The sequence below is a fragment of the Taudactylus pleione genome, unplaced genomic scaffold (assembly GCF_031769625.1).
Source record: "Taudactylus pleione unplaced genomic scaffold, aTauple2 ptg000887l, whole genome shotgun sequence".
NCBI classification, from domain to species: Eukaryota; Metazoa; Chordata; class Amphibia; order Anura; family Myobatrachidae; genus Taudactylus; species Taudactylus pleione.
The window spans coordinates 688,358-712,599 of NW_028285288.1; the positions used below are offsets into that span (position 1 = coordinate 688,358).

The 24,242-nt window shown below is 44.6% G+C and overlaps 1 protein-coding gene across 1 annotated transcript in view; it reads right to left on the reverse strand.

Annotated features, from left to right (window-relative positions):
- The window catches only part of SLC1A2 (solute carrier family 1 member 2), a 161,189-nt gene that overhangs the window by 21,654 nt on the left and 115,293 nt on the right, over positions 1-24,242 (reverse strand). The window contains exons 4-7 of the mRNA XM_088459038.1: positions 23,218-23,468; positions 21,678-21,834; positions 20,711-20,837; positions 16,812-17,045 (exon numbers count right to left, since the gene is read on the reverse strand). Coding sequence (XP_088315164.1) covers positions 16,812-17,045; positions 20,711-20,837; positions 21,678-21,834; positions 23,218-23,468 — 769 coding nt within the window. The remainder of the gene's footprint in view (positions 1-16,811; positions 17,046-20,710; positions 20,838-21,677; positions 21,835-23,217; positions 23,469-24,242) is intronic.

A 24,242-nucleotide genomic window follows, 5' to 3' on the forward strand; every position in this document is an offset into this window, starting at 1 on the left:
ATCTTACTAATATACCATCATCCCAACCACACCATCTTACTTATATACCAAAACCCCAACCACACCATATTACTAATATACTGTACCAACACCCCAACCACACCATCTTAATAATATACCAACACCGCAACTATACCATCTTACTAATAAACTAACACCTCAACCACACCATCTTAATAACATACCATCATCCCAACCACACCATCTTACTAATATACCAACACCCCAACCACACCATCTTACTAATATACCATCATCCCAACCACACCATCTTACTTATATACCAAAACCCCAACCACACCATATTACTAATATACTGTACCAACACCCCAACCACACCATCTTAATAATATACCAACACCGCAACTATACCATCTTACTAATAAACTAACACCTCAACCACACCATCTTAATAACATACCATCATCCCAACCACACCATCTTACTAATATAACAACACCTCAACCACACCATCTTACTAATATACTGTACCAATACCCCAGCCACACCATCTTACTAATATACCAACACACTAACCACACCATCTTACTACTATACCAACACCCCAACCAGACCATCTTAATAATATACCATCATCATAAACCAAACCATCTTGCTACTATACCAATACCCCCAAAACACCATCTTACTAATATACCAACACCCCAACCACACCATCTTACTAATATACCATCATCCCAACCACACCATCTTACTACTATACCAACACCCCAACAACACCATCTTACTAATACACTAACAACCCAACCACACCATCTTACTAATATACCAACACACTAACCACACCATCTTACTACTATACCCACACCCAACAACATCATCTTACTAATATGCCACCACCCCAACCACACCATCTTACTAATATACCAACACCCCAACCACACCATCTTACTAATATACCATCATCCCAACCACACCATCTTACTACTATACCAACACCCCAACAACACCATCTTACTAATACACTAACAACCCAACCACACCATCTTACTAATATACCAACACACTAACCACACCATCTTACTACTATACCCACACCCAACAACATCATCTTACAAATATGCCACCACCCCAACCACACCATCTTAGTAATATACCAACACCCCAACCACACCATCTTACTAATATACCATCATCCCAACCACACCATCTTACTAGTATACCATCATTCCAACCACATCATCTTACTAATATACCAACACCCCAACCACACCATCTTACTAATATGCCAACACACTACCCACACCATCTTACTAATATACCATCATCCCAACCACACCATCTTACTAATATACCAACACACTACCCACACCACCTTACTAATATACCATCATCCCAACCACACCATCTTACTAATATACCAACACACTACCCACACCATCTTACTAGTATACCATCATCCCAACCACACCATCTTACTAATATACCATCATCCCAACCACACCATCTTACTAATATACCAACACCTCAACCACACCATCTTACTAATATACTGTACCAATACCCCAGCCACACCATCTTACTAATATACCAACACACTAACCACACCATCTTACTACTATACCAACACCCCAACCAGACCATCTTAATAATATACCATCATCCCAACCACACCATCTTACTAATATACTAACACCTCAACCAGACCAATTTACTAATATCCAACACTCCAACCACACCATCTTACTAATATACCATCATCCCAACCACACCATCTTACTAATATACCAACACCACAAACACACCATCTTACTAATATACCCACACCCAACTAGACCATCTTACTAATATGCCACCACCCCAACCACACCATCTTACTAATATACCAACACCCCAACCACACCATCTTACTAATATACCATCAACCCAACCACACCATCTTACTAATATACCATCATCCCAACCACATCATCTTACTAATATACCAACACCCCAACCACACCATCTTACTAATATGCCAACACACTACCCACACCATCTTACTAATATACCATCATCCCAACCAAACCATGTTACTAATATACCAACACACTACCCACACCATCTTACTAATATACCATCATCCCAACCACACCATCTTACTAATATACCAACACACTACCCACACCATCTTACTAATATACCATCATCCCAACCACACCATCTTACTAATATACCATCATCCCAACCACACCATCTTACTAATATACTGTACCAATACCCCAACCACACCATCTTACTAATATACCAAAACCCCAACCACACCATCTTACTAATATACCATCATCCCAACCAAACCAACTTACTACTATACTAACACCCCAACAACACCATCTTACTAATATACCAACACCCCAACAACACCATCTTACTAAAATACCAACACCACAACCACACCATCTTACTAATATACCAAAACCCCAACCACACCATCTTACTAATATACCATCATCATAAACCAAACCATCTTACTACTATACCAACACCCCAACAACACCATCTTACTAATATACCAACACGCCAACCATACCATCTTACTAATATACCATCATCCCAACCACACCATCTTACTACTATACCAACACCCCAACAACACCATCTTACTAATACACTAACAACCCAACCACACCATATTACTAATATACCAACACACTAACCACACCATCTTACTACTATACCAACACCCCAACCAGACCATCTTAATAATATACCATCATCCCAACCACACCATCTTACTAATATACTAACACCTCAACCAGACCAATTTACTAATATCCAAAACTCCAACCACACCATCTTACTAATATACCATCATCCCAACCACACCATCTTACTAATATACCAACACCACAAACACACCGTCTTACTAATATACCCACACCCAACTAGACCATCTTACTAATATGCCACCACCCCAACCACACCATCTTTCTAATATACCAACACCCCAACCACACCATCTTACTAATATACCATCATCCCAACCACACCATCTTACTAGTATACCATCATCCCAACCACATCATCTTACTAATATACCAACACCCCAACCACACCATCTTACTAATATGCCAACACACTACCCACACCATCTTACTAATATACCATCATCCCAACCACACCATCTTACTAATATACCAACACACTACCCGCACCATCTTACTAGTATACCGTCATCCCAACCACACCATCTTACTAATATACCATCATCCCAACCACACCATCTTACTAATATACCAACACCTCAACCACACCATCTTACTAATATACTGTACCAATACCCCAACCACACCATCTTACTAATATACCAAAACCCCAACCACACCATCTTACTAATATACCATCATCCCAACCAAACCATCTTACTACTATACCAACACCCCAACAACACCATCTTACTAATATACCAACACCCCAACAACACCATCTTACTAATATACCAACACCCCAACAACACCATCTTACTAATATACCAACACCCCAACCACACCATCTTACTAATATACCATCATCCCAACCACACCATCTTACTACTATACCAACACCCCAACAACACCATCTTACTAATGCACTAACAACCCAACCACACCATCTTACCAATATACCATCATCCCAACCACACCATCTTACTACTATACCAACACCCCAACAACACCATCTTACTAATACACTAACAACCCAACCACACCATCTTACTAATATACCAACACACTAACCACACCATCTTACTACTATACCAACACCCCAACCAGACCATCTTACTAATTTACCATCATCCCAACCACACCATCTTACTAATATACTAACACCTCAACCAGACCAATTTACTAATATCCAACACTCCAACCACACCATCTTACTAATATACCATCATCCCAACCACACCATCTTACTAATATACCCACACCCCAACTAGACCATCTTACTAATATGCCACCATCCCAACCACACCATCTTACTAATATACCAACACCCCAACCACACCATCTTACTAATATACCATCATCCTAACCACACCATCTTACTAGTATACCATCATCCTAACCACACCATCTTACTAATATACCAAAACCCCAACCACACCATCTTACTAATATACTGTACCAACACCCCAACCACACCATCTTAATAATAAACCAACACCCCAACTACACCATCTTACTAATACACTAACACCCCAACCACACCATCTTAATAACATACCATCATCCCAACCACACCATCTTACTATAACAACACCCCAACCACACCATCTTATTAATACACTAACACCCCAAGCACTGTATATTACTAATATACCATCATCCCAACCATACCATCTTACTAATATACCAAAACCCCAACCACACCATCTTACTAATATACCATCATCCCAACCACACCATCTTACTACTATACCAACACCCCAACAACACCATCTTACTAATACACTAACAACCCAACCACACCATCTTACTAATATCCAACACTCCAACCACACCATCTTACTAATATACCATCATCCTAACCACACCATCTTACTAATATACCAACACCCCAACCAGACCATCTTACTAATATATCATCATCCCAACCATACCATCTAACTAATATGCCACCATCCCAACCACACCATCTTACTAATATACCAACACTCCAACCACACCATCTTACTGATATACCATCATCCTAACCACTCCATCTTACTAATATACCAACACCCCAACCACTCCATCTTACTAATATACCAACACCACAACCACACCATCTTACTAATATACCAAAACCCCAACCACACCATATTACTGATATATTGTACCAACACCCAACCACACCATCTTACTAATATATTGTACCAACACCCAACCACACCATCTTACTAATATGCCACCACCCCAACCACACCATCTTACTAATATACCAACACCCCAACCACACCATCTTAATAATATACCAACACCGCAACTATACCATCTTACTAATAAACTAACACCTCAACCACACCATCTTAATAACATACCATCATCCCAACCACACCATCTTACTAATATACCAACACCCCAACCACACCATCTTACTAATATACCATCATCCCAACCACACCATCTTACTTATATACCAAAACCCCAACCACACCATATTACTAATATACTGTACCAACACCCCAACCACACCATCTTAATAATATACCAACACCGCAACTATACCATCTTACTAATAAACTAACACCTCAACCACACCATCTTAATAACATACCATCATCCCAACCACACCATCTTACTAATATAACAACACCTCAACCACACCATCTTACTAATATACTGTACCAATACCCCAGCCACACCATCTTACTAATATACCAACACACTAACCACAACATCTTACTACTATACCAACACCCCAACCAGACCATCTTAATAATATACCATCATCATAAACCAAACCATCTTGCTACTATACCAATACCCCAAAAACACCATCTTACTAATATACCAACACCCCAACCACACCATCTTACTAATATACCATCATCCCAACCACACCATCTTACTACTATACCAACACCCCAACAACACCATCTTACTAATACACTAACAACCCAACCACACCATCTTACTAATATACCAACACACTAACCACACCATCTTACTACTATACCCACACCCAACAACATCATCTTACTAATATGCCACCACCCCAACCACACCATCTTACTAATATACCAACACCCCAACCACACCATCTTACTAATATACCATCATCCCAACCACACCATCTTACTACTATACCAACACCCCAACAACACCATCTTACTAATACACTAACAACCCAACCACACCATCTTACTAATATACCAACACACTAACCACACCATCTTACTACTATACCCACACCCAACAACATCATCTTACAAATATGCCACCACCCCAACCACACCATCTTACTAATATACCAACACCCCAACCACACCATCTTACTAATATACCATCATCCCAACCACACCATCTTACTAGTATACCATCATCCCAACCACATCATCTTACTAATATACCAACACCCCAACCACACCATCTTACTAATATGCCAACACACTACCCACACCATCTTACTAATATACCATCATCCCAACCACACCATCTTACTAATATACCAACACACTACCCACACCATCTTACTAATATACCATCATCCCAACCACACCATCTTACTAATATACCAACACACTACCCACACCATCTTACTAGTATACCATCATCCCAACCACACCATCTTACTAATATACCATCATCCCAACCACACCATCTTACTAATATACCAACACCTCAACCACACCATCTTACTAATATACTGTACCAATACCCCAGCCACACCATCTTACTAATATACCAACACACTAACCACACCATCTTACTACTATACCAACACCCCAACCAGACCATCTTAATAATATACCATCATCCCAACCACACCATCTTACTAATATACTAACACCTCAACCAGACCAATTTACTAATATCCAACACTCCAACCACACCATCTTACTAATATACCATCATCCCAACCACACCATCTTACTAATATACCAACACCACAAACACACCATCTTACTAATATACCCACACCCAACTAGACCATCTTACTAATATGCCACCACCCCAACCACACCGTCTTACTAATATACCAACACCCCAACCACACCATCTTACTAATATACCATCAACCCAACCACACCATCTTACTAATATACCATCATCCCAACCACATCATCTTACTAATATACCAACACCCCAACCACACCATCTTACTAATATGCCAACACACTACCCACACCATCTTACTAATATACCATCATCCCAACCAAACCATGTTACTAATATACCAACACACTACCCACACCATCTTACTAATATACCATCATCCCAACCACACCATCTTACTAATATACCAACACACTACCCACACCATCTTACTAATATACCATCATCCCAACCACACCATCTTACTAATATACCATCATCCCAACCACACCATCTTACTAATATACCAACACCTCAACCACACCATCTTACTAATATACTGTACCAATACCCCAACCACACCATCTTACTAATATACCAAAACCCCAACCACACCATCTTACTAATATACCATCATCCCAACCAAACCAACTTACTACTATACTAACACCCCAACAACACCATCTTACTAATATACCAACACCCCAACAACACCATCTTACTAAAATACCAACACCACAACCACACCATCTTACTAATATACCAAAACCCCAACCACACCATCTTACTAATATACCATCATCATAAACCAAACCATCTTACTACTATACCAACACCCCAACAACACCATCTTACTAATATACCAACACGCCAACCATACCATCTTACTAATATACCATCATCCCAACCACACCATCTTACTACTATACCAACACCCCAACAACACCATCTTACTAATACACTAACAACCCAACCACACCATATTACTAATATACCAACACACTAACCACACCATCTTACTACTATACCAACACCCCAACCAGACCATCTTAATAATATACCATCATCCCAACCACACCATCTTACTAATATACTAACACCTCAACCAGACCAATTTACTAATATCCAAAACTCCAACCACACCATCTTACTAATATACCATCATCCCAACCACACCATCTTACTAATATACCAACACCACAAACACACCGTCTTACTAATATACCCACACCCAACTAGACCATCTTACTAATATGCCACCACCCCAACCACACCATCTTTCTAATATACCAACACCCCAACCACACCATCTTACTAATATACCATCATCCCAACCACACCATCTTACTAGTATACCATCATCCCAACCACATCATCTTACTAATATACCAACACCCCAACCACACCATCTTACTAATATGCCAACACACTACCCACACCATCTTACTAATATACCATCATCCCAACCACACCATCTTACTAATATACCAACACACTACCCGCACCATCTTACTAGTATACCGTCATCCCAACCACACCATCTTACTAATATACCATCATCCCAACCACACCATCTTACTAATATACCAACACCTCAACCACACCATCTTACTAATATACTGTACCAATACCCCAACCACACCATCTTACTAATATACCAAAACCCCAACCACACCATCTTACTAATATACCATCATCCCAACCAAACCATCTTACTACTATACCAACACCCCAACAACACCATCTTACTAATATACCAACACCCCAACAACACCATCTTACTAATATACCAACACCCCAACAACACCATCTTACTAATATACCAACACCCCAACCACACCATCTTACTAATATACCATCATCCCAACCACACCATCTTACTACTATACCAACACCCCAACAACACCATCTTACTAATGCACTAACAACCCAACCACACCATCTTACCAATATACCATCATCCCAACCACACCATCTTACTACTATACCAACACCCCAACAACACCATCTTACTAATACACTAACAACCCAACCACACCATCTTACTAATATACCAACACACTAACCACACCATCTTACTACTATACCAACACCCCAACCAGACCATCTTACTAATTTACCATCATCCCAACCACACCATCTTACTAATATACTAACACCTCAACCAGACCAATTTACTAATATCCAACACTCCAACCACACCATCTTACTAATATACCATCATCCCAACCACACCATCTTACTAATATACCCACACCCCAACTAGACCATCTTACTAATATGCCACCATCCCAACCACACCATCTTACTAATATACCAACACCCCAACCACACCATCTTACTAATATACCATCATCCTAACCACACCATCTTACTAGTATACCATCATCCTAACCACACCATCTTACTAATATACCAAAACCCCAACCACACCATCTTACTAATATACTGTACCAACACCCCAACCACACCATCTTAATAATAAACCAACACCCCAACTACACCATCTTACTAATACACTAACACCCCAACCACACCATCTTAATAACATACCATCATCCCAACCACACCATCTTACTATAACAACACCCCAACCACACCATCTTATTAATACACTAACACCCCAAGCACTGTATATTACTAATATACCATCATCCCAACCATACCATCTTACTAATATACCAAAACCCCAACCACACCATCTTACTAATATACCATCATCCCAACCACACCATCTTACTACTATACCAACACCCCAACAACACCATCTTACTAATACACTAACAACCCAACCACACCATCTTACTAATATCCAACACTCCAACCACACCATCTTACTAATATACCATCATCCTAACCACACCATCTTACTAATATACCAACACCCCAACCAGACCATCTTACTAATATATCATCATCCCAACCATACCATCTAACTAATATGCCACCATCCCAACCACACCATCTTACTAATATACCAACACTCCAACCACACCATCTTACTGATATACCATCATCCTAACCACTCCATCTTACTAATATACCAACACCCCAACCACTCCATCTTACTAATATACCAACACCACAACCACACCATCTTACTAATATACCAAAACCCCAACCACACCATATTACTGATATATTGTACCAACACCCAACCACACCATCTTACTAATATATTGTACCAACACCCAACCACACCATCTTACTAATATGCCACCACCCCAACCACACCATCTTACTAATATACCAACACCCCAACCACACCATCTTACTAATATACCATCATCCCAACCACACCATCTTACTTATATACCAAAACCCCAACCACACCATATTACTAATATACTGTACCAACACCCCAACCACACCATCTTAATAATATACCAACACCGCAACTATACCATCTTACTAATAAACTAACACCTCAACCACACCATCTTAATAACATACCATCATCCCAACCACACCATCTTACTAATATAACAACACCCCAACAACACCATCTTATTAATACACTAACACCCCAATCACAGCATCTTACTAATATACCATTTTCCCAACCATACCATGTTACTAATATACCAACACCAAACCACACCATCTTACTACTATACCAACACCCCAACCACACCATCTTACTAACATACCATCATCCCAACCACACCATCTTACTACTATACCAACACCCCAACAACACCATCTTACTAATACACTAACAACCCAACCACACCATCTTACTAATATACCATAATCCTAACCACACCATCTTACTACTATACCAACACGCCAACACCATCTTACTAATACACTAACAACCCAACCACACCATCTTACTAATATACCATCATCCTAACTACACCATCTTACTAATATACCAACACCCCAATCACACCATGTTACTAATATACCATCATCCACACCACACCACACCATCTTACTAATATACCAAAACCCCAACCTCACCATCTTACTAATATACCAACACCTCAACCACACCATCTTACTAATATACTGTACCAACACCCCAACCACACCATCTTACTAATATGCCAACACACTAACCATACCATCTTACTACTATACCAACACCCCAACCACACCATCTTACTAACATACCATCATCCCAACCACACCATCTTACTACTATACCAACACCCCAACAACACCATCTTACTAATACACTAACAACCCTACCACACCATCTTACTAATATACCATAATCCTAACCACACCATCTTACTACTATACCAACACGCCATCACCATCTTACTAATACACTAACAACCCAACCACACCATCTTACTAATATACCATCATCCTAACCACACCATCTTACTAATATACCAACACCTCAACCACACCATCTTACTAATATACTGTACCAACACCCCAACCACACCATCTTACTAATATGCCAACACACTAACCATACCATCTTACTACTATACCAAAACCCCAACCTCACCATCTTAGTAATATACCAACACACTAACCATACCATCCTACTAATATACCAAAACACTAACCACACGGTCCTACTAAGCACAGAGGCAGCTCTACTATCATATTATCATGGGAAATTCACCATCCTATCTTCTCGTGAGTTAAGTAATTTATAGGTATCATTTATTAATGTTTGGCATATGCACTTCTTGTGGCTCAACTGACAAATTACCAAATATATTGCCAAATGAATTCTGAATGATCAAATGCAAGAAAAATGGATGTCTGTACTTCAGGACAATGGTGTGGGGTCACTTAGGATAATGTTAGGCTAATGAGTTTTAAATCAAAGGTTCTGATTCTGAGATTTAGGTTAATGCAACCGCAACTGAGATCTTTCACGAGTCGTAGTTGCTAAAATATGCTAATGCCTTCCAAAGCCTCTCCGGGCATAGGGACGCCCGCTGCTGCCTTCTCATATCCGTCCGACAACGTGCATCAGCGCAAACATGGGTACCATTGACGCACATCCGCCAGTCACGCAGCCCGTAAGCCAGGTCTGACCTGCTGCAAGCACTGCGTCTCTCCTGACACACAGAGCGCTCTCGTGCTGCGAAGGAGATCGCCGCAGCTAATTTATGCACGCCCGTATATCGGCATTTAAACTGTGTTTTTCTAACCACTATCAGCTTTGCATTAATATCTCTGAATCTGGCCCAAAGTTTATTATTTTCAGATTATTTACAGTAATTCATGAGTTTGTACTTTCTCTACTGTATCCTTTACTAGATGGGATCAGTATGATTTACCATTCAAATTCCGACAGCGGAAGCTCGGCAGTGAAGATCCCGACAGGTAAGTATATTTTCTATTTACTAACCCAAACCTCCGTCCCCCCTTAACCCTCCCCTAGGGGTGCCTAACCCTAACCTTCCCCCCAAGTCCCTAACCCTAACCTTCCCTCTAAGTGCCTAAACCTAACCCCCCCTTCCTGGCAGCCTAACCCGAAGCTTCCCGAGGGGGGTGCCTAACCCTCACCTCCCCCCGGGGGTGCCTAACCCTAACCCCCCCTTCCCCATGCCTAAACCTAACCTCCCAGGGGGGTGCCTAACCCTAAGTCCCCCCCGAGAGCCCCTAACCTAACAATCCCCCCCGCTCGGCTGACCGCCCGCCAGCGCCTGGCTTACCTTCGAACAGTAAGCTGGGTGTCGGGCTCCCGGCGTAGGTCTAATGACAGGCATCTGTCATTAGACCCTTGCCGAGATTAGACAGTCGGGCTGCCGACGGTTGGCATTTAGACTGTCGGCATCCCAACTTCATCCCTACTAGATACAATGCACTCTCTACTTCACTTCCATCTGTTCTTCTTCGCGCAACCGGTTTTATTATTATCAGGCAGCGTTGTCCAACATCTATGCCCTGGGGCAGAGCTGTAACCAGACTTTTTTGTGCCCGGTGCCAGAAAGAGCATTGGCGCCCCCCCTATTTTTAAAATAGGGACATTAGGCACCCGAAAAACGGCCATGGCCTCATGGGAAAGGGCCAGGGAAGAGATAGGGGAGGCCAGGAGATGCTGGGGATAAATAGGGACATAACATAGTGCACCTGAGAGAGGGCCATGGCCTCATGGGGAAGGGCCAGGGAAGAGATAGGGGAGGCCAGGAGATGCTGGGGATAAATAGGGACATAATATAGTGCACCTGAGAGAGGGCCATGGCCTCATGGGGAAGGGCCAGGGAAGAGATAGGGGAGGCCAGGAGATGCTGGGGATAAATAGGGACATAATATAGTGCACCTGAGAGAGGGCCGTGGCCTCATGGGGAAGGGCCAGGGAAGAGATAGGGGAGGCCAGGAGATGCTGGGGATAAATAGGGACATAACATAGTGCACCTGAGAGAGGGCCATGGCCTCATGGGGAAGGGCCAGGGAAGAGATAGGGGAGGCCAGGAGATGCTGGGGATAAATAGGGACATAATATAGTGCACCTGAGAGAGGGCCATGGCCTCATGGGGAAGGGCAGTGGCGTCACAAGGGGGGTGCGGTGGGTGCGGGCCGCACCGAGTGTCACCCTCCAAGGGGGTGACACCAAAATCTGACTCATCCCCGCCCCCCGCTCAGCAGAGCCTACACTGCTGGGAGACGCCAGGCTGGAGAGGCGCTCTCCCTGCAGCAGCTGCTGAGACAGCTTTTAATTCTGTCGGCTGCCGCTGCGCCTGTCACACTGAGACAGCCAGCGGCAGCTACTATACAGTAAGTGGCAAGTGCGGCTGTGCTCTTCATACAGTCCCCTACATGTGGGGGGGGAGCGCTAGAGGCAGGGGGCTGATTACCTGCTGTCAGTGTAAAGACCATCAGCCTGACTGAAGCCGCCGCCGGGGTGGATCATGGCAGCTGAGCTCCTGCTCCTCCTCTCTTCAGTGAATCAGCTCCCTGCCTTACAGATCGTCACGCTGGGAGCAGGCACTGGCAGGGACAGTCTATAAAACATTTGCCAGTTTACAAGTGTATTCAAATACTGTTGATTACACTTGAATACTGACAAGTAGTTTGTACACTGTCCCTGCTTCTTCCCAGCGTGACCCTCTGAGCTCCCAGTCAGAGAGGATGAGAAGGAGCTGGGAGACAGCACAGTGACTATGGTGTAATGTATACAGTATGTGTAATGGGAAGTAACTAATTCAGTGAGGAGAGAGTGTCTATGCTGGGGATGGTGTATTAATGTATGTGCGTGGGTATACTCACTGTGTTTCTGTGTGTATAAGGGGTGTATTCATGTTATGGGTTATATGTGGGTCAATGATGCTCTCTGCATTATCTGGCGGTTACTATGATGCTCTCTGTATTATCTGGCGGTTACTACGATGCTCTCTGTATTATCTGGCGGTTACTGCGATGCTCTCTGTATTATCTGGCGGTTACTGCGATGCCCTCTGTATTATCTGGCGGTTACTACGATGCTCTCTGTATTATCTGGCGGTTACTACAATGCTCTCTGTATTAACTGGCGGTTACCATGACGCTCTCTGCATTATCTGGCGGTTACTACGATGCCCTCTGTATTATCTGGCGGTTACTACGATGCATTATCTGGCGGTTACTACGATGCTCTCTGTATTATCTGGCGGTTACTACGATGCTCTCTGAATTATTTGGCGGTTACTACAATGCTCTCTGTATTATCTGGCGGTTACTACAATGCTCTCTGTATTATCTGGCGGTTACTACGATGCATTATCTGGCGGTTACTACGATGCTCTCTGCATTATCTGGCGGTTACTACGATGCCCTCTGTATTATCTGGCGGTTACTACGATGCTCTCTGTATTATCTGGCGGTTACTACGATGCTCTCTGTATTATCTGGCGGTTACTACGATGCTCTCTGTATTATCTGGCGGTTACTACGATGCTCTCTGAATTATTTGGCGGTTACTACAATGCTCTCTGTATTATCTGGCGGTTACTACAATGCTCTCTGTATTATCTGGCGGTTACCATGACGCTCTCTGCATTATCTGGCGGTTACTATGATGCCCTCTGTATTATCTGGCGGTTACTACGATGCTCTCTGCATTATTTGGCGGTTACTACGATGCTCTCTGCATTATCCGGCGGTTACCATGACGCTCTCTGCATTATCTGGCGGTTACCATGACGCTCTCTGCATTATCTGGCAGTCACTGTTACACTCTATGCAATACAATAGGGGTCATTACTTCTGGGGGTAATATTATAGGGGGCATTACCACTGCCATTGTGGGCACTATTAGGGGGCATTACTAATGGGGGCACTACTACAGGGAGCATTACTTTTGATGGCACTACTACAGGGGGCATTACTACTGAAGGCATTACTACTAGGGGCACTACTAATGGGGGCATTACTACTAGGGGCATTTCTACTAAGGGCATTAATACTGGGGTCACTACTATAGGGGGCACTAATACTATAGAGGGCACTACTATAAGGGGCATTACCACTACCGCTGGGGGCACTATTAGGGGGCATTACCACTGGGGACATTGCATAGGGGCACTGCATAAGGGGCACCACTACTGTGGTCACTACATATGGGACACCACTACTGGGGGCATTGTGTAAATGTGTCTGCTGGACTGGTATTTGGGGAGAGGTTGAGGAGCTGCGCATCAATTTTATTTATTTTTTTTGGTGGGGGGGGGTGTCACCATGAGTTATAGCACCGGGTGACACCAACACTAGTGACGCCTCTGGGGAAGGGCCAGGGAAGAAATAGGGGAGGCCAGGAGATGCTGAGGATAAAAGAAGAGGAAGCTACAAGTGAGAATGATAATAAACAGAAAAGTGACAGGTCCAAACAGCGCCCCCTGCCCTGCGGTGCCCAGGTCGCACTACCCTAGTTACGGCCCCTCCCTGGGGTCTGACCAGCTCTGCTGGTTCCAGACAGTGGTTCGTGTTCTAGACTAGTGCAAAGACACCAATATGTGCAAAAAACCCTTTGAGTGCCCTTACATGGGCGTGCATAAATTAGCCACTGCGATTGCCTACGCAGCTTGAGTAACTCACTGCGTGCGATGAGGCTTGTAATTTCTGCTGTAATTGCGCAGGATGGGCCGATGTACTTCGATGTTAGCGATATATACGCAGGACTGTGAGGTATTACGGATGTGAGAAGGCAGGAGTGGACGTCTCTATGCTGGCTGAGCATATTTTCGCAGATGCATTGCGTGCAACTATGGAGCTGTGATGGCAATTGTGATCCGTGCTGAATCGGGCTCCATGTTTGGTAAAGTTTCAGGATGGGTCTACACAAACCACTCAATGAAGTTATTTGAAAATGGAATATTAGAAGGTGGTATGCACTATAACTACTGCTCATTGGGTCTGATTCATAGATGATGTTTTTGCAAATAATGATGTTTTTTATACTGTGTCGGAGTCGCACTGAGCATGTGCTGCGATGGTCCTGCGCCTGCAGCAGGTAGTGAGGATTTACTCACAAAGTGATTGATAGGCAGCAAATGTTTGTCAGCGGTAACAGAGGGTGGCGGTTTACTTGCAACCGTTTTTGGGACCCGTTTCAACCTGCGAATGTGATCCTGTATGCAGTTATGAAGGCTCCGGGGTCTCAGTTCCAACGCCCATTTGGAGTAACCATAGAGTTGATCAGAACTTCTATAATCGACTGATCTGCGTCCAGTGCAGCGTCTCAATGCAAATCCTGGTGGCCGCGATATTTGCACATTTTTGCACAATCGCTGCGTTCAAAGACACAGGGCGGGATGCAACAAGCATCGCATTTTTAATGTGATGCATTTGGCCACTCATCGCATGCATGCCGGTGTTAATAACGCCGGTATGCATGAAGATAATGCCAGTAAAATCGCAAAGGACAGTTCACCTGATAAGATAGAAGGACTTTATGACATCCCTCTGCACATGTGTCGTATGACGTGCGCTCCGCAGGGGGTGCCGGGAGGGATCGGATCCCTCTCAGTGCACTTTGCGGAAGAATCCCATAGGCTTCTATTTGGCAACGCCATCTGCAGGTTCCTGTGGCCCCTAGATAAGTTTTCCAAAGATACAGGCATCTGATTTCCACGTGCGCACTACGGTTGAGCAAGGAAGCCATCAAACAAGTCCACAACTCTCCCATGGCACCTGCCAACTTAGTCCGTGTGCGAAATCTTGATCTGGCGTATGTGCCGATTTCTATCTTGGGGCAAACACGGCACACAGAGATCGGCTAGACCCGTGCGCATTTTCCTCTTGCGTCCGGCCCATGGTCCCAGAAAGAATACAGCTCATAATTGCATCACTATCATGTTGATGGAGAATAACCGGATGTTGAATATTGGGTTTAGATGTTACAGGCGTTGCGGACCATACCTGGAAGCTGTACCAAGAGCCGTGATCCAAGCCTGGAAAATCCCAGCCAGAAAGGGGAAGGGGCTCTTCCGGGTAATCACAAAGTACAGAGACGGCAGGAAGATGGCTCCATGGATGATGAGGCCGATGATGACAGTGATCATGTACATTCCCAGCTGCCTAGCAACAAGCTCCAGGTCTTTAATGGCGATGATTTTCCCGCAGATCAGACAGGCGATACCAAAGGGTGAATACCTGGAGACCAAACAAAGACTTCCAGTTAGCAACATGTAAAGACATACCGTCACTGGTACATGTAACATACACAACAACACGCTCTTGGCTCAATATTAGAGACCGCACTAAGGGGTGTATTTACTAAAGTGAGAGTTTTTAGAAGTGGAGATGTTGCCTATAGCAACCAATCAGATTCTACTTAACATTTAACTAGCACCTTCTAGAAGATAATAGCTAGAATCTGATTGGTTGCCAAGGGCAACATCTCCACTTCTCAAAACTCTCACTTTAGTCAATTTACCCCAATAACTTCAAGCAACAGTGATGTCTTTTGTTTTATTGCTGTTGTTTGAGAGGCAGCTGGAGGAAATACTCCAACACATTTTACATTTTATTCTTGAAACTCCATTACTTAAAACTCAATATGGAACTTTACCTACAGTAATTGGAATATTAGGGATGTATTAGGCCGGGAGTACTAACCGTGCGGTGTACATCCTGACAGTCATCGCAACGATTCTAATCGCATATGTACTAACATATGCAATTAGTATCGCTAAGGACAACTCTTGGAATAAGAGCTGCCCTTTGCGAAGCTGCCGCCGCCGGGTGAGGGAGTTTCTGTGGGTCTCCTCCCCATCCTAGTCCCGGGAGTGTGTGTGTTATGGAATCAAGGCCCTCAATCAGAGGCGGTCGCAAGAAGCGATCGCTCTCTCTGAATGAGGGCGGCCGCTTCTTTTTTTTAGTGCGGCCTCCTGGTCGCTAGCTAAGCTGTGGGTTACCACCCACAGCTTAGCGACCGACCAGGTTGATGATCACTACGGTCAAGACCATTGCGACCATCGGGGCTTGCGACGAGACCCTAAGGTTGGGTCTCGGCAACCGCAAGCCCCAGGGAGCTTCCTGCTCGAGCAGGAAGCTCCCCACTGACATCACCTCTGATGTCAGTGTGGCCGCCCACAAACCGGCAGGCATTCGCTTGGGAACGCCTCCATTTGTGTAGCCACGCCGGCAAAACAGGCCGAGCTGTCGGTCAACATCGACAGCCGGCCCTTTTGTGGTGAGCTCCGGAGCGAGAAAGTTTCTCTCTCGCTCCGGGGCTTGCGCACGTGCAGTGCGGCCGCTGCGCACGCGCAGGGCCTTAACATCGACCCAGTTGCGAGCGCTTGCGACCGGGTCTGAATGCGGTCCTAAGACTGTAAGCTCCAATAGGGCAGGGGCTGAGGGGCACATTTAGCAATAAATATTTGGGGCTTATTTCCACAAATATTTAGTATCCACAGAATGTATGACAGACGGAAAGCAGCAGATATTTCCGATACTACCTGCTGCGTTCCCTCCATTCCTCCCGGCAGCCGCATCCTCCGTAGGTTTCTATGGGGGATACACTGATGCCACATTTGCCAACCTTCGAAATGAGATGCATTCCAGAGATTCGCCCCCACAGTATCTTTTGGGCTATACATACACATCGCATATTCCATAGGAACCCTCCCCCAGCAATGGCCGCGGCGCATGCCTTGTCTGTAGAACCCTCCCCCAGCAATGGCCGCGGCGCATGCCTTGTCTGTAGACCACGCATGTCCTGGTGTCCCGGCACAGGGGTGAAAAGACCATTGACCATGCACATTGCAGGGACGGACACCTTTCGGAGCCCCTGCTTTTTGTTACATTCAGCCGAGATGATGGAATCAGCAATGTGATCATGGGCGCTAATATTGCACCTAGATCGCATTGCAAATGCGTTCATTAATAAATGGGCCCTTGATTATGACAAATATTCGCTGTACGGCGCTGTGTAATTGGTGGCACTTTATAAATCAATGATAGGAAAGTATTTCACCCATACAGTAAGTCAGCAAAAAGAATGAATAAATATGTTTGCCGATCATCTTATTGATGAGGGAATATTTCTTTATGCTATGAGTGTAAATGTCCTACAAAAAAGTGTCTGTCCACATTTGGACTACACACCCTTTATATACCCAATCTCCGCTCCCTGTGCAGCAAATAGAGGGCCCCCCTTCATATTCCCCAGCCCCCAAAGCCAGGAGGGCGGATGGTTCGCAGCTCATAGCGTTAGAGGCTTCAATTCATCCGGCCTCTCTCAATAGATCTCCATATAGCTGCAATGAAGAGGACCACACAGCTCCTGGCTTTGGGTAACACAAAGCTCCTGGGGGTCCCACACACACCCTATACATATATGCAGAATAAGGATGCCGGTCATGTTAGTGCACATTGGGCCTGATTCAGCAAGGCACGCAGTTGCTAATACGCACGCAATTGGTCGATTGTTGCGTTCTGCGTAGGCATCGCAGTGCGTGTATGCGAGCCGGCCATTGCAATCAGTGACTACGCTGATCCATTGTAGAGTGATTGACAGGGAGCGCCATTTTTGTGGGAGATGACGGGGGGGTGGTAGGGGAAACGCAAGCGTGCCAGTACGTTTGGACGCCGTTGCAGGGGCGTGCATAAATTATCCACTGCGACGCCGTACGCAGCCTGAGGCCTCATAGCGTGCGCTGAAGTTAGCAATTCCTGAGTAAGGTCAGAGCTTGTGCAAATGTGCGTGAGGCTGCGATGGTGCTCGATTGTACCGATGGCTTCGCAGCCTTGCTAAACATTACGGACGTGAGTAAGGTAAAGTGAGCGTCCTTATGTTGTGCTGCGACGGCATAGCTATCGCAATGGATTAGCATACTATCGCAGTTGAAATTTGTGCGTAATCGCTATTGCAATCGCAGTTGCATTGCTTAATGAATCAGTCCCATTGTCCAATAGGAGACAACCACTGGAAAGGTGCTGTATTCTATGCTCCCAGCAGTACCCAGGTTGGATTGCATCTATTAGTTTCTGTATTTCCAAAGCACACAGCTGATTCAATTTACCCTTCAGCTAATCTGGCAGGCGATGTATATTCCCTGTGTCTGCGATTTCGCTTGTAATAAATGAGCAAGTGACACCGAGTACAAACCGCAACCTAAACATCAAAACAGCCAGCAACAAGGAACCAGATGTGTTTCCAGGAGGAAGAGAGGGCCCTGTAATTTGTTACACTGGTAACTCATTGTTCCAGCTAAACTGTTCCCCAAATGGCTCTTTTCTTAAGGAGCGATCAGTGACGTTGTGACAGATCCTAAGAGCGCTTCCTCTGAGACCATGGACGCAGTCCACCTGTACCAGCTCCAGGATTTCCCCAGAGACCGCATTGTCTCTCAGAATCTAGGGCTGCGGTTTTCACACAGAGCTGTCTGAAGACCTGCAACAAACAATCTGCAAACTGGGCAGCGGCAGCCGGCTTCTGGAGCAGACAGAATGGTCATTGTTAGGCTTGGGAACGGGTCTGACACAGATTGTGAAATGCAGTCTGCGCTACCGGTTGTAACAAACATCCCGCCACAATATCCTGGCAACGCGTCTTTCTGGGGAGGTGCCCCGGTACCCTCGGCAGGGAAATAACTCAGCTCATATTCAGCATGGACCGTACATCCTGGTCACCGCTGGATCTGGTCTTGCTGGACCTTGGGGTACTACAACCCCCATCATGTCATGTTTTCTGCACTTGATTATAGCAATTTATTAATTGTTATTGAAATAGTGCTGTACAAAGAATATTTAATCATTCCCCACAGCCCCTGTACCACACAAACGTGCAAAAATTGACTCATGCATCCACTTACCACATTATCATCGTCACAAGTTTCATCACGATCTCGTTCAGGATGCTGAAGAATTCGACCATCAGCCTGGCCTGCTCACCCATCTTGCCCATGGCGATGCCAAATGCAATGAAGAAACCAATCAAACCTGCGTGCAAGTGATGTTAAAGGTCATGATAGAGGTCAGGGATCAAATTCAGCATGGTCCATTTTAAGCCTAAACAAAGATGGCTGCCTTTTCTGTGCTCAGGTGACAGGGATCTAGCTGATATATACATATTTATATTTTGTGCAGGCCATCCCAAACTTTGAGGCCAGAAAAAAAACCAAAACTGCATCGGCTGCTCGATTGTTGAAGTATTTTAGGATTACGCGTCACAACCTATTTCGCTATACTCTATACTTTGATGGGAAATAACAGCATGTATGAGCATTATATTGCAAGACTTATATGGTGTTAATTGGTCACTACAGTGCAGTGTCGCATTTTCTAATTTAATTTAACTGATATAATTAATGTTTTCACACACATGAGACGGCCATCTTGTGGGATAAACCAGGATTCACGGGATAGACAGCTCACTAGTGCCTCAAACATGCTCATGTCACTAATGACCGGATTGAACGATAAAATTCCGACATCGGAACGAATGCCCTTGACCTGGGATTGCCCGCCCACACTTGAACGAGTTAATGTGCGACGGAACGATCTCTGCACCATCCTTCATTAACTTACCATAGGTCGATAGCAATGGAGCGCGCAATTGCCGGTACACACTGAGCGATGTAGGTGATTTGTCCTTATGAAACGGCAAATCGGGCCGACATTGCTCCAGTGTGTACCCAGGGGTTACTGGTACCATGCTACAGAGAGAATGTGATATTCGCGGTGGGCAGTGAGCTGCGCATTAGTTGCTATGAATGACTGACAGGTGATTCCCAGGTATGACCATCCAGAAGATGAAGATGGGGGTGATGAGATCCATACCCAGGACGTTCATGCCGTCTTTAAACTCCAGTTTCTTTTTAATCTCCTCGGTAGTGGCCACGACTGTGTCGTTCATCATGGAAAAGACAGAGTCGGTCACATTGGAAGGTTCCTCGGTGGGAGTTTCCACAACAACCTTCTTGGTCACCGTCTGAATCTAAAAGCAGAGAGACAACAAGCGTGAACCAGGGCGCCAATCGCCGGACACACGGTAAGTACTAAGATATGTGATCTTTACATTGCAGAACTTCTAAAAAATTAAGTGTTATAGATCATTCGGTCATTACTGACAGCTGGGACAATGTACTAACAGGATTTGATAGGAACGCCTTTCTCAGATTACGGGTATCAGGGGCTGATTCTAAGTCGTACGCATCCGTGATAATTTTCCTCGTCTTTGTACAAATGTGACAATTCGCCTTGGTGTGTCGGAATACCGTGCAACTGAATTCGCTAAACCTGTCCCGCCCACTGCGTTAGCGTCCATGTACGCAGCCATCCTCATTAGTATCTGAAGCTCCGCCAGCCCCATGCTTGGTGAAAATTATCTGTCTGCAAAGGAGTCGGATTGCTGTGCGACCGCTACAAAGGCGCAACAACATTTTTGTACACACCCAGAAGACACCCAGGACACTCCCATAAAATTCCTATGGATATGAGGTTTACCGTGCGACTCGTTACTCCCCGCCCAGTTGCCGTGCATTTCACGCTAACCTGTAACCGCTTGGGAATGCACACAGATGGAGATACGTGCGACTTCTTGAACAAAGGCGCATACGCAGTAGGGAAAAGATTGCCGATTCAGTGCATGAACTCGGTTGCGTCTGACTCAAAATCCATCCCATGATGTGGTAATGAAGGAAAATAAAATAAAATATATATATAAATTTTTTTTTTATTACTATCATAATAAATGCAAATAAAACGGACTGCAGCCAATTGCATTAAATCTACTAGCAGATGGCTTGGGGCCTGATTCAGAGATGGACGCAAAGGCGATTACGCACGCAATTGAACAATTGTTTGCCACCATGCATGCGTATAAGCTGCAGTACGCATGTTCAGCGATCACGTTGCGACCTCGGACGCACATAGGAATCCATCATAGAGTGAGTGATAGGTTGTCAGCGTTTGTGGTGGCGATGGAGGGGGCGTGCTCTGAGAAACGCAGGCGTGCCTGTCTGTTTAAACGTCTTTACATGGGCGTGCTTAAAAAAGCCACCGCAATTGCATACACAGCGCTGCGTGTCAGAAGAGCTCCCAAGGCTGTGCAGCGGCGATGTTACCGCCATTTACACAGGTATGCCTAGTCACGCGCAGGTAAGAAGGCAGCAGTGGGCGTCCTTATGCTCGGGTGAACTTCGCAAACATTAGCATATTTCCGCTGCTGCGTTGTGTGCAAAATCGCAGCTGCAATCGCATCAGCGTCCATCTCTAAATCAGGCCTTTAGTTCCTGTGCACCCCATGTAACCCAGAACCTGGCAGATATCCTCACACGTGTGAGGTACATGGTAAAGCCAGGGTCAAAACGCAGGTTACCTGCTGAAAACAAGCTTGCACCAGGTTCTCTGGAAAAAGGTTGCGGATAAGATCGAAGAAAGCATCTAAACTGGAGACCTCATCGTTCTCCTGCCCCTTGCCAAGTTGCTTCTTTAGTTTGGGGTCTCCTGGATGTATAGCCAAGACCAGGATCACTCCTAAAACTGCCGCAATAATGGTAGTGGCCATGTAATACACCATAGCCCGGGTTCCAAGACGCCCACTCGATTTTGCATCCAATCCAGCCAGTCCTGGGAAGTGAAAAGGAAAATTCAACTGGTGTTTTGCTAAATGCACCTGGTAAAAGCAATTCTAGTGTTATGATACGATATATATCTATATACTGTATATTACTGCAAACACTATCCCACGTAAATAGCACTTGTTTTTTTATATCTCACAAACATCCTGAACTTTGCACCTCTCCTAGCTACAGTGTATCTCAGTGCTATTCAATGCTGTTATATAATTTCTTAAAAGGAAAACAAAAAACCCCCACGAAACAATGTTGAGCTGTTGAAAAAGCCAGGTCTGGAATTGTTCCTTAAGCCTGGCCAGGGCCGAAACTAGGATATCTGTCACCCGGTGCAAGGCAGTAAATTTGCGCCCCCTCCCTTCCCATACCTGGATTTTGTCCTTGCTCATCCATAAGGCAGTGCACTAGTCACTCGTCACTGGTATAGTGACTTACACAACGCAATGCCCATTACACATTATGCAACACACTGTAATGCCTATTACCAAAGTGCCACTAACATTTGCCTCCGACACCATTTTATGCCCCACAGTAAGGCTTCTAATTACTTCAAAATTACCTGCTCGTTGTCACCAGGGGTTCCAAGCTTGTTGTCAGGGGTTTTATGCTCATTACCAGGGGTTCCATGCTTGTTGCCAGGGGATTTCACGGGAGAAGAAGATGCAGCTTTCTGCATCTTCTCCCGGCAGCTGCACTGGCCTAACAGACTGGACCTCTAGCATCTGTCTCCTCCTTGGCAGCGGCCATTTTTGGAGGGCCGTTTTCAGCA